The 12586-nt window shown below is 44.5% G+C and overlaps 1 protein-coding gene across 1 annotated transcript in view; it reads left to right on the forward strand.

Annotated features, from left to right (window-relative positions):
* The window catches only part of LOC115545885 (phospholipid-transporting ATPase ID), a 28836-nt gene that overhangs the window by 7430 nt on the left and 8820 nt on the right, over positions 1-12586 (forward strand). Inside the window, exons 6-16 of the mRNA XM_030359364.1 lie at positions 59-120; positions 386-458; positions 633-703; positions 956-1038; positions 1394-1552; positions 2188-2276; positions 3189-3385; positions 9844-10052; positions 10788-10831; positions 10936-11101; positions 12372-12560. Coding sequence (XP_030215224.1) covers positions 59-120; positions 386-458; positions 633-703; positions 956-1038; positions 1394-1552; positions 2188-2276; positions 3189-3385; positions 9844-10052; positions 10788-10831; positions 10936-11101; positions 12372-12560 — 1342 coding nt within the window. The remainder of the gene's footprint in view (positions 1-58; positions 121-385; positions 459-632; positions 704-955; positions 1039-1393; positions 1553-2187; positions 2277-3188; positions 3386-9843; positions 10053-10787; positions 10832-10935; positions 11102-12371; positions 12561-12586) is intronic.

A 12586-nucleotide genomic window follows, 5' to 3' on the forward strand; every position in this document is an offset into this window, starting at 1 on the left:
TAAGTGTTGTTATGTAAATAATGTGTAGTATTAACATACAATATATGTTGGGTTCTAGAATCGCCACCGGAGTGACAACCGAGTCAACAACCGTAAAGTCGAGGTGCTCATCGATGGAAAGTAAGTTAATTCACCTATTCATTTGTGTGTGTGTGTGTGTGTGTGTGTGTGTGTGTGTGTGTGTGTGTGTGTGTGTGTGTGTGGGGGTGTGGGTGTGGGTGTGTGTGTGTGTGTGTGTGCGCATACATGCACACACACATAACATGCATGGCTTATGCTTTATGTCCCACCCCACTAAACCCATGTCCAATACGTTACAGTTAAACTAAGTCACCTAATGTGTCTCCTTGACTCCTTTTGTGTCTCTTGTCTCCTTGTTCCACAGGTTGTGCAGCGAGCGATGGATGGACGTCAAGGTGGGCGACATCATCAAGCTGGAGAGCAACCAGTTCATTACGGTCAGTGGATGCATATTTACATTTATTATAATGTTATAGATATTAAACAAACTTCTGATTAGGAGTCAGTCAGGCTTGATCATGTTTTGTTATTTATGAGTTAGTTATTAAGTTATTGAATGAGTTAAGTTAGGACACTTTGGTAAAGTGACCGGCTGTTTGTTGTCCTTTCAGGCCGATCTTCTCCTGCTCTCCAGCAGTGAACCTCTCAACCTGGTCTACATCGAGACCGCCGAGCTGGACGGGTCAGTGTGTGTCTATAGTGGCTGTGTCTGTTCAGGGTCTAATGTAGTTTGTGTCTGTTCACGGTTTAATGTAGTCTGTGCCTGTTTTCTCTTTGGTGTTTAATGTAGTTTGTGTCTGTTTTCTCTTTTTGTTTAATCTAGTTGGTGACTATTGTCTGTTTTCTGTTCAGTGTTGGATTTGACTCTGGACACTGAGGTCATTGGGTTGTTCTATCAGTTCTAGTTCAATTGGGATGTTTCCTCCTCTCCCAGGGAGACAAACCTTAAGGTGAGACAGGCTCTGACAGTGACTGGTGCCCTGGGGGATGACATCAGCAGGCTGGCTGGCTTCAATGGTAACACTCGCATGCATGCACTCACGCACGTACTCACACACAAACACACACATCAACGCACACACGCAAGCGCACGCTGTGTTTCACTGGTTTCATAGTAGTCCTACAAAATGTACCCTTATGTCAAGTGTCCTACAAGGAGATGCATCCTAAATATAGAGTGTTATTGCCTTTAACTCCCTTAATAATAACTCTCTCGCTCTCGTCTCGCTCTCGTCTTCTTCTGCTCTCTCTCGTCTTCATCTTCTCTCTCCCCCTCCCGTCTTCTCTCTCTCTCTCTTTACCTCTCACTCTCACTCTCACTCTCACTCCGTCCCTCACTCTCACACTCTCTCTCTCTCTCTCTCTCTTAAAGGGGAGGTGTGTTGCGAGCCCCCCAACAACCGGTTGGACCACTTTACCGGTACGCTGCTGTTCGGCGACCACAAGTTCTCCCTGGACAACGGGAAGGTCCTTCTGCGGGGCTGCACCCTGAGGAACACCCACTGGTGCTATGGCCTGGTCCTGTTTGGAGGTAACTGCTCTGGGTGCTGTAGATGGATAGAACGGATGTTCACACATCTGTTGTTTTTGTGTTATGTGTCCTGTCCGGAGCCCCAGAAGTCTAGCTGACTACGACATTTTCAGATAATAGGGATCCTTTATAAATATATTGTATATAATATTTCCTAGATCTATTTATTATGTATTTATATTGTATAAACGTTCTATTTATCCTATTTTGCTGCGGAAATATTAAAATAATGGGTTTAAATTGATGGGTTTCTTGATGAAGGAATGCACATTTATTTTTCCGATATAATAGGATAACAAGATCACGTTTTCATAATCAGCTATTTTTTCCTCAACCAACTTTGAGTCAACCAACATATTAAAATGACTTATTATTATAATTATTGATTCTCATGGTTCTGATGTATTTATTTGAATACTGGCCAGTGCTATTGATCCAATGCAAGAGAACAATGACCCTCAAACAAAACGCAATCTAATCAAACTAAGTGGGGCTAGCAAAAATGGCTGATAGCAGCTTGTTTGTCATTCAGAAGGACCCAAATCACAGGTTTCAACCGGAGATGCGGTTCTGATGAGAAAACATTTTTCACTTCCTCCTTTTCTTCTTTCCTCTGCTCTCCTTTCCCCTTTCAGGTCCAGACACCAAGCTGATGCAGAACTGTGGGAAGAACAGCTTTAAGAGGACCAGTATCGACCGTCTGATGAATGTCCTCGTTCTCTGTGTGAGCCGTTTGCCTTCGTTATGATATTTATATGTAACATAGTTCTATATTATATATATATATATAGATATTGATTTATTGACGCACATTAGATGAAAGTTTATCTGTTATCACTATTATCACAAAATTGGTTATGATATATTGATGCATATATTGATAAAGCCTTGGATGATATTACAGATTGGAGTATAAAATAATGGCATTTTGTATTCGATTAGTAAACATTCTATAATCTATGAAAATGAAATCTTTAATAAGGCAAAGGGAGCAGAAACAGGTAGTATTAGTCGTCTTGCTCAGGTGGGGATCCAACCTGGGACCCTTTCTGTTCAGAGTCGACCCCCCTGAGCCTATAGACTGTAAAGTAGTCAATCCTCCACTAGACTGTAAAGGAGTCAATCCCCCTCTAGACTGTAAAGGAGTCAATCCCCCTCTAGACTGTAAAGGAGTAAATTCCCTTCTAGACTGTAAATTAGTCAATCCTCCACTAGACTGTAAAGGAGTCAATCCCCCTCTAGACTGTAAAGGAGTAAATCCCCCAATAGACTGTAAAGGAGTCAATCCCCCACTAGACTGTGTAAAGGTCTTAACCGACTGTGTAAAGGTCTAGACGTACACTAGACTTTGTGAAGGAGTCAATTCCCCACCAGACCGTAAATCTAGACTGTAAAGGAGTCAATCCCCCACTAGGGTAAAGGAGTAAATCTCCCACTAGAGCGTAAAGGAGTAAACCCCCCTCTAGACTGTAAAGGAGTCAATCCCCCACTAGACTGTGTAAAGGTCTTGACCGACTATGTAAAGGTCTAGACGTACACTAGACTTTGTGAAGAGTAAATTCCCCACTAGGCTGTGTTAAGGTCTAGACATACAGCTCTATACCTCTACATCCTGACTGGGTTCCCATGCCTCCAGATCTTTGGCGTCCTGGCCCTCATGTGTGCCATCCTGGCGGTGGGGAACTATCTGTGGGAGATCAACAAAGGATACCAGTTCAACATCTTCCTGCCCAGAGAGGACGACTCGGGGGGCGCCTCTTTGTCAGCCTTCCTCACCTTCTGGTCGTACGTCATCATCCTCAACACGGTGGTCCCCATCTCGCTCTACGTCAGGTCAGTAAGAATAATGCTCACATAATGCTCATTGTGGGTCCCTGCGCACGCAAGCCCAAAATGTACCAGCCCACTATACAACCAGTGACTTGGACAATTATTCGGCCCTCGCATTAAATGGATTGACTGGCCCAATTCCAATTTAATACAATTATTTATTTTGAGGCACATGGTTTATATGATGTGTCAAGTTATTAGAGTAGTTGCTACTGCAAGCACACCTACTGTTCTTTGTAAAGGTCCCATGGCATGCTACTTCATGGATGCTTTAATATAGATATAAGTGGGCCCCTAACACAGTTTTTGAAGACGTTCCCAAAATTCAGCCGTGCTGCAGAATTACAGCCAGTTGAACACTGAGCTTTCCCCAAACGTGCCGTTTCGGTGTCGGTTGCTTTAATGCAACTAAGGAAGGAGAGGCGGGTCAAGGAGGAGGTTGGGGGTGTGGCCCTGAGCAGCTTGCGGCCACGGTAGCATGCGCTCTGTTTACAGTGGATGTATCACAATGGCGGGGCGCACACAGCCTTTTGCCGTGTTCTGTAAATATTCTAGAACACTCCGGGTGCTCCCGCGGGAGACCTGGAGCTCTATATCTAAATAATATCATGCAATATATAATATCACGGCCAAAAGCTGTGTGCGCCTCCAGACGATATTCTGAATGAACAACTGCGTCGGGTTCTCCGACGTCTCTGGTTCTTCCACATCCACCTCAATCTGAAGTAGCCACATCAACATATCAATATAGGCGGGCCAAAAGCATTGCTGTTTTACCGACCTGATACGGTAAGAGACTTATCTATTGGTTAGCTCCACTGGTCTGGATACGTCACCTCTTGTTTTCTTCTGATTGTTCGTAGTGTTATCCAATGTGTTTTATCCAGCGATATTTTCAAATTCATGCTTGGTGCCGCCCCTCGAGTTGGGCCATTTTCATTTTTTTTTGCCAGACCCTACAGCTTTCTAGATGTGGATCTGGATTTCCAGGCTAAGCCTCCCTCAATTTACATCATAAAAATGACACAATGATGATAACAAATGTTACAATGTCTCCATTTAAAAAAAGTGAACATTTATTGAACTGTCTGTAAATCATGCAGAGAAAAAAATAAAAATACAGCCGGTGGACAGCCGTTACATATACACGTAAAATGCGCAAATATCGGCCGACCGATATATCGGTCGATCACTTATCTATATCAGATAATACATATTATCACGGCCAAAGCTGTTAGCGCCTCCATACAATCACAAACGACTGTGTCGGGTTCTCCGACGGCTGGTTCTTCCACTTCCACATCAATTTGAAGTAGGCTGAACCGCCCGCTGCCCGCTGCCCGCTGCCCGCTGCCCGCTGCCCGCTGCCCGCTGCCGGCTTGCAATAATCCCTTTCACCTCCCTGTCGCAGTTCATGTACTTCAGGGAGTCAAAGCCAAAGTTCCTTTCCCCAGATTCCTCCTCAACCATGGCTGAGATAACCCCAACTACATTCTCGTTGTGGAAATACCAGAGATGTCAAAGAACCGACGTGTTATGCGCCATAACACCAACAGAAGAACGGTTATCCAAATAACAAAGAAGTGTACACTTGCGTTACAGTGTGTGTGTGTAAACACACACACACACACACACACACACACACACACACACACACACACACACACACACACACACACACACACACACGTGGCGCTCGCACAGTCGTAGCTCATTGGCTCATTGGCGGGCCAAATTCTCTAGGCTTGCAAGGCAGAGAAAGGGGAGGTAACTTTGCCCCTTATGATGACATATGGGGTCAAATTCCAAATCAGCGCGCCTGAGCTTCCTTTTTTTCAAAGGCGAGCAGGATACCTAGTGCTCTTTTTACACCAAACACAAGTTTTAGCCAGTGGGGGATGATAGGCAGGCTAGGGGAACTCATATTAACCTCATAAAGTGAGATTTTCATGCCATGGGATTTTTAAGTTTTCTTTTTTCGGTTTGCCTGGTTTTTGTGCAGTTAACTGATCCTGCGTACTTTCATCTACAGAAACCATTCATTCTGGAATGCCAATCACCCACAGAAACTTCATGCCTTATGCAAAATATGTTTTATTTAAACATACACTCAGAAGTGTACACAACAGCATATTTTACATGAATGAACAAAGAGCCAAACAAATTGACGGTCTTGGCAGACTCACTGAAGGACCCAAAAACCAGCCTCTCTTGGTGAATATGGCACACAGCAATGCCATTGAGTCTTTTTTGCATCATGGTTGATCGCAACCATGTCTTCAATCTGCGTAACCCACTAAAACTTTGCTCTGCCTCAGCAGATGATATGGGCACCACAATCAACAATCTCACTAGTGTCTCTACCTGATCAAACAGGCCAAGGACTTCAGGGGGCATTTCTTTCAACGCATGCCCAGCATCTGCAGTTGTGTTGACCTTGTACTTGTTTTTAAACATGGCCAGTTGGACTCTCAAGTCTTCCTCTTTCAGTTCAGGATATTTGCGAACTGTTGCATCATTTGTAATGGGAGTAAGGACTGAGTTTTCCAGTTATTTAAATGTTTGAATTAGGGATGCACCGATTGTGAAATTCTGGGCCGATACCGATACAGATGTTTAAAATAATAATTTGGCCGATAGCCTATGCCGATGTTTTTATTTTGTTGTTTTTGTTGTTGTTGTTGTTGATGTTGTTATTTATTCCCCCTTCGTGCCAGGGAAACAAACCCTAACCCCGCATGCACGCACGCATGCAGACATGCACCTCGTATACACGCACACACGCACCTCGTATACACGCACACACAATGACACAGGGAGAGGCTTTTATGAATTGTATGAAATCAATCTGTTTATTTCAACAACTGCGGCATCAACATCAACATCAAAATTATTTCAACGCGGGCTTTCAATAGGCCTAAATGTGCCGAAAACCGATCGCTATTTATTTTACTGAACACAGCCTGCATGACGGAACTAGACACGTCTTTAGCATATGGACTATGGCCAAAAAAATAACTTCACACGGTATTGTGGTAACCCGGTGCTTGATGGTGCGGGTTCCAGGTACAAATGACACATGTAGCCAAGGTTTCAAGCCGTAATCGGCATTTATTATAATAAACCAGGGTATACAGGGTCCACATGCATAGGACTTAGGGTCTCCGTGAGCCTCTTGTTCGTTGTCGCCCCGTGGGCTTCCTTACTCTCCTGCGCTCCCGGTCCCCTCTGTCTGTCCTCGTGGCCCTTTTAAGATGGCCTCCGCTCCTCCCGGCAGGTGTCCCATCACGCTGATTGGGGAGAGAGAAGGGGTGCTCTCTGTCGCCAGTCAGTGGGTGGCGGCGGTATATGCCGTCGACTACCGCACCTCGGACCCGCCCGGGCCGAGGTTCAAGGGGCGGGATGCCACAGTATGTCTTTTTAATATTTATTTGTTACCAGAAATCGTAGTGTTGATCAGTTTAGAAATACTCGCCAAAGACGTTGACGTCGCTTAGCAACTGAGGCTGCTTGCGGAGTGATACGACAGAAAAATCTGCCGCCCGTGCGCACGTGGTTTGTTTAAAAAAAAGTATTTGGAAGTATTTCACTGTCTCGGAGAAAGATCAGCATATGCAGTTCGTAAGACATGTTCCAGTGACATTTCAAGAGGAGGAAGCCTCCGTTTTACCAGCAATGTTTGTCGCCTTTTGTAGGGACAGTGGGAGGGTCACTATGAATCTGAGGGGGTCATATCCCCCCCGTCCCTAGTGCCATCTGCGTGCATGCTGTCCTGATTGGCCGGACAGGCATTTCACTTTTCATCAGAGCGCTATGCAGAAAAAAGTCCCAGTACTGCCACTCTAAACTCTGTTCACAGCACAGCCTCACAGTGAGGTTCCATACCCACCACCATTATATCAACTAGATACAAGGAGCAAAAAACTTTGCCCAACCAAAATGAGCTAGTGAAAGAAGGAAAGAAACATCTAAGAGTAATCAAGTCGATGTTCCAAAACACACACACACACAAAAGTGGCTGCACCACGCAATTTCTTGTACAAATGTCATTCTATTTTAATTTATTTTGGCCGGCCCTTCTGGCATTTGCCCAAAGCAAGATGTCCATCCTGTCCCTGTGTACAGCTAACACACACAGCCCTATTACGGACTTAAAGGAAAAACACCCCGAACCCAGAAGGAAGAAACTCTGAGACGTATCACAGATAGAGATCCCTCTGTCCCCGGCTGGTCAGGGTGGGAAGCAATCTGAATATGTCGCGCTGTATGTACCCTTTTCTTGTGACTGTCGTGCCTGACCACCGAGCGCCCGTCCACCATAAATGTCTTGGCCGTGCTTCCAGTGAGCACATTCAACACATAGCGAACCCATAACACTCCTCCTGGCAGATCCAAAAGTCACTTTTTTTCTCATTTCAAAGTATAGTCCATCTCTACCCACGGGAACGGGTGGAAAAGTGACGTCACAGTTTGACTTTTACATTTAGCTGTAAAGTACGCAGTAAATACAGCTCAGGGAAACAGGAAAATGTCAGGGACGCCGCCCCACTCTTCGAGAGCCACACCCACAAGTCCCACATGCAGGACATTTATATGCCGGGATTGGCTTAAAATAATAATGTGATGTATTGAAAGATGGTCAACCAGAATGTTTTAAACTCTTAACGGCAGCACACACTTTCCCCATTTAAATTTTTCTCCAAAAATATGTAAATAAAGTGATGGATGGGGGGTTCTCCTGAGGATCATTTTAAACTACTAAGTCCAGAAAAGGATATACAATAACATGAAGGAGTCAATTCCCCACTAGGCTGTGTTAAGGTCTAGACATAGACCTTAACAATGCGATTTCACAGAAAACATACTGTATTTCATGATAATGTGAAGTACCCTTAATTGGAATTTTAAGGGGTTGTGTTTCCAATGAGGGCGCTCACAAGGTCAATGCTATGCAGTTGCACTATACAGTAACTTCCAGCATGGGTGTCTGTACGTCTGGGTGTTCTTAAACATGGAATGTTTAATCACCATCTTGTTGAGCATCAGGTAGCATACTATTAATTTGGCATGGTAGCTCATAGGGATGGCTAGCAAGGCAAACATGAAGCCTTCACCCAGGGTTTAGTTGTAACACATTGTTACAACCTTCCATCATGGGCTTTAAAACGTTATTGAGGGCAATTTCACCCATTATGAAGCAATTCTAGTAGCAGTAGCAAAGTCCAATTTCCAGACTTTTCTGGTGGTAGGTCAAACCAGAAAGAAAAATCGATTGTGGACCAATTCCTGGGTCTCAAGAAGAGGACAGTGTTTGCTCTCTGTCCTTCGAAGAGAACTGGAGGTAATTATTGTGTTATTAGCCAGTGCTCAACAAGCCATACCTTGGTTTCATTGTTCTATTCGACAGCATCACTCTTTGTCTTCTCCCTGTTTCGATATGTGCACCAGAGAGCACTCTGTCATCCTATTTGTCAACGCCAAGGACCGCTTCATAGGAGTTGTCGAACTAGGCAGAAAAATGCAAACAACTTTTTCATTGTGGTGTCGAGGGCGTACCAGACGCCCAATCGCAAGCTTTAATGACAGTGTCACACTACACGGAATACAACAGCCCGATCCCATGTCCCGATGTTCAGAATTACTGGAGACACTAAACGATTGTCTGTGACGAAAATGTGTGCCCTAATCAGGCTGAATATGTCTGATCCTGGCATCTATAATAAGTTCCAAAACAATAATATATATACATTTAATAATACTATTAACAAAAATATGTCTCTGTATTTATAGGAATGTACCTGTTTTCGTGAAGGCTGTTTGAAAGCTGTTTTCCTGACCCCCCCTGGGGGAAGAAGGGACAGGCCAGGGATCCAACTGATAAAAAAACCTTTTATGACATCTTAAAGAGGATCAGTCGATAGATTACCATCTGGTTAACAAATGCTTTTGTTCTATTGGGGGACAAAGCGGCACTCAGAATCCTGACAGAAGTGTATAAGAAGTCTGTGTTTTAGCAAAAACATCGGACTTGGGGTTGATTTCTCATGCAGGGGACTTGGCTTGCAGGCCTCTTTGAGCGACGCGGGTTGTCTTCCAATACAGGGGACTTACCCTTGCGGAGCTCCTTGAGAGACGCAAGGGGAACTCCAATCTTAGGCCTCGGATCATTGTTTGTTTGTTTTATGGATGATTGTTATGTTTGTATCATTGTTTGTATGTTACTGTACCGTTATTGCCCAACTATATGACCATAATTGTTAAAAGCTCAGATGAATCTTTATTCTACTGAGTTTACATGGATTGTGTTTGACTTGGTCCGGAATTCCCACCACAAAAAGAACTCCTCCAAACTCAATAAATAAAAACGACACAACATGTTGTGAAACAGTGAAGAAGAGGTAGAGCAGTGAAGTAGACCAGTGGTGGATAGAGCGGTGATGTGTTCTGTGATCTGCTGGCAGTGTGGAGATTATCCGGCTTGGGAACAGCTTCTACATCGACTGGGACAGGAAGATGTACGACGCCCGCAGCGACACGCCGGCCGAGGCCCGGACCACCACACTGAACGAGGAGCTGGGCCAGATCAAGTACATCTTCAGCGACAAGACAGGAACGCTCACCCAGAACATCATGACCTTCAACAAGTGCACCATCAACGGAAAGACCTACGGTGAGAGAGAGCAGCTGGAGAGCTCGGACCCCCAGTACAGTACTAGTCATCAACTAGTGGCAGCCCCCCCCTCCCCCCCTTCAGTGCAGAACTAGCCTTCTACTTGTGGCAGCCTTCAACCCGCCCCTCAGCACAGCACTAGTCCTCAACTGGCGGCAGCTTCACAGTTCAGTACTAGTCTTCTACTGGTGACTGCTCCCCAAGTGTGTACATGACTGGTCTTTTGCTGGTTGAAAGCCCCTCCAGTTCAATTTTTCTACTGATGACGCTCCCTCATTACCATTGTAGTCGTGCATTTGAGTTAACACTCGTGACAGCATAATGACAAATTTTTGATTGTCTACACTTTTTGACAGCAGAGGATTGGGATTAATGTTGTGCGTTCATCTGAGGATACACTGGCAGCGTTGACCAATCATCTACAGTGTTCATGACTCCTATGTTAACATTGTAGGTAGAGACATCAGAGGATCAACAAACACAAACCAAAAGGGGGTCTCACGGTCTAAACTGGGAGCCTAGTTCATTGACATTACACATTTTGGCTACAGTGGTGATCAAATGCAAACAAACCTAAAGCTAGTAATTAATAAATGTCTATACGGTAAAAACTGACTAGGCTTGAGGGGTTAATGTAGAAGTGTTTTTGACTCCTGTCAGAACCCACATCTTAATAGTTAGTATAACTTTAATTTTACTTTAACACTAATCCACCACCCTGGTATGTGTCTGCAGGTGATGTGTATGACTACTTGGGACAGAGACAGGATGTTACCGAGGTGAGTTCCCTGCTCATACAAGGCTTGATGAGTTCAAACTAAATTCTTGGGATGTTTATGTATTTCATGTATTGACATGTTGCCCTGCTATCTCTTCCTACAAGAACACTGAGGTGGTGGACTTCTCCTTCAACCCCCTGGCCGACCCCAAGTTCTCCTTCTACGACCATTCTCTGGTGGAGGCGGTGAAGCTGGGGATCCCCGAGGTCCAGGGCTTTTTCAGGCTGCTGGCCCTCTGCCACACGGTCATGGCTGAGGAGAAGAGCAAGGGTACGTTTGAAAAAATAAGATCATCTTTGTTAACAAAGCCAAAAACAGAGTTTAATGTCCAGAAATCCAACAACACACATGGGGCCCTATTTGAACAGTCTGAAACGCAAGTGAGAAGCGTCAAGCGCAAGTAGCTTTGTGGGCGGTTCTATGGCGATGTCACTATTTTACCGGCGCAAAAAATGACTCTTGCGCCCGGCGCATATCTAAAAAGGGTTGGTCTGAAGTAGCCTAATTACCCGTAGGTGTAGTTTGGGCGTAACGTGCAATAAACCAATGAGAGTGCCAGCTCCCATCCCCTTTAAGAGCCATGAGCGCATTTGAATCTGACGAGTTGATATTTTGACAGTGCGTCTGCAGTCTCCGAGGAGACAGATGCACATTAATTTCAAACTTCAAATGGCTCAGTTTATGGCAGAATAATATGGCCTAATTAACACATGGATGGTTTTCTTCAATAACTTCAGAAATGCTGAGTCCTCAAATAAATTTCGGCAAAGAAAACGTGTATGATATAACATGATATGGTGGTTCTATTTAATGATATACGCAATACATTATAAACATCGTTTCTTATCAGTATTGTATGCATTATCGTTATCGACTTGTGTTCCTAATATGATGTCTCCCCCGTTAATATACATTGCCATGGACTGTATTATGTGTTACGTTATTAGTTTGCGTGTCTAAACAGATGGACAAACACACACGCGCCCGCATTCATTTATTATTTTACACATACACACACGCGTGCCCGCATTCATTCATTCTTCTTAACACTCACTCGCGGTAAAACAATGTTTTCTCACGATCAGATACTCATCAATCCTAAAAGTTATGGGCATGTACACGATGTCTGTGTCAAGAAAATATGTGTTTGCTGTACGGTGTTTGCAGATGCATTGATTTAAAAGTACAACTTATTACCACTGTATCAGCTGCTCTTTCCCAAATAATTGACCAAGAATGTTATTTAGATGAGATGAGATGCAACGTGTATGCGCGAGGTGCACAAGCAACATAGGGCTTTAGTTGCAGCAGTTCAGTTTTTTTTTGTGGGGGGGGGCTCTGCATTTACTCATGTCAGAGAAGTTCTCAACCGCTGATTTTGTATACAAAAGTTGTACAGTTTTATATAAATAATATCTCTTAAAAAATTGCCTCGGCGACCTCATAGCTGGCATGATTTTAACTCCACACTTGGCTCAGGATGAGGAAGAGGGGAAGTTAATGCAGGCTGCCACAGGAAGTAACATTGTTGATCCTCCAGACCAGCTGGCGTACCAGGCGCAGTCTCCGGACGAGGGAGCGCTGGTCACCGCCGCTAGGAACTTTGGCTTTGTGTTCCGCTCGCGGACGCCTGAGAGCATTACCATCATGGAGATGGGGAAGCAGCAACGCTACGAGCTTCTCGCCATCCTGGACTTCGACAACGTCCGCAAGAGGATGTCTGTCATCGGTGAGGTGTCAATCAATCAGCAGTTA

The sequence above is a fragment of the Gadus morhua genome, chromosome 6 (assembly GCF_902167405.1).
Source record: "Gadus morhua chromosome 6, gadMor3.0, whole genome shotgun sequence".
Taxonomy (NCBI): domain Eukaryota; kingdom Metazoa; phylum Chordata; class Actinopteri; order Gadiformes; family Gadidae; genus Gadus; species Gadus morhua.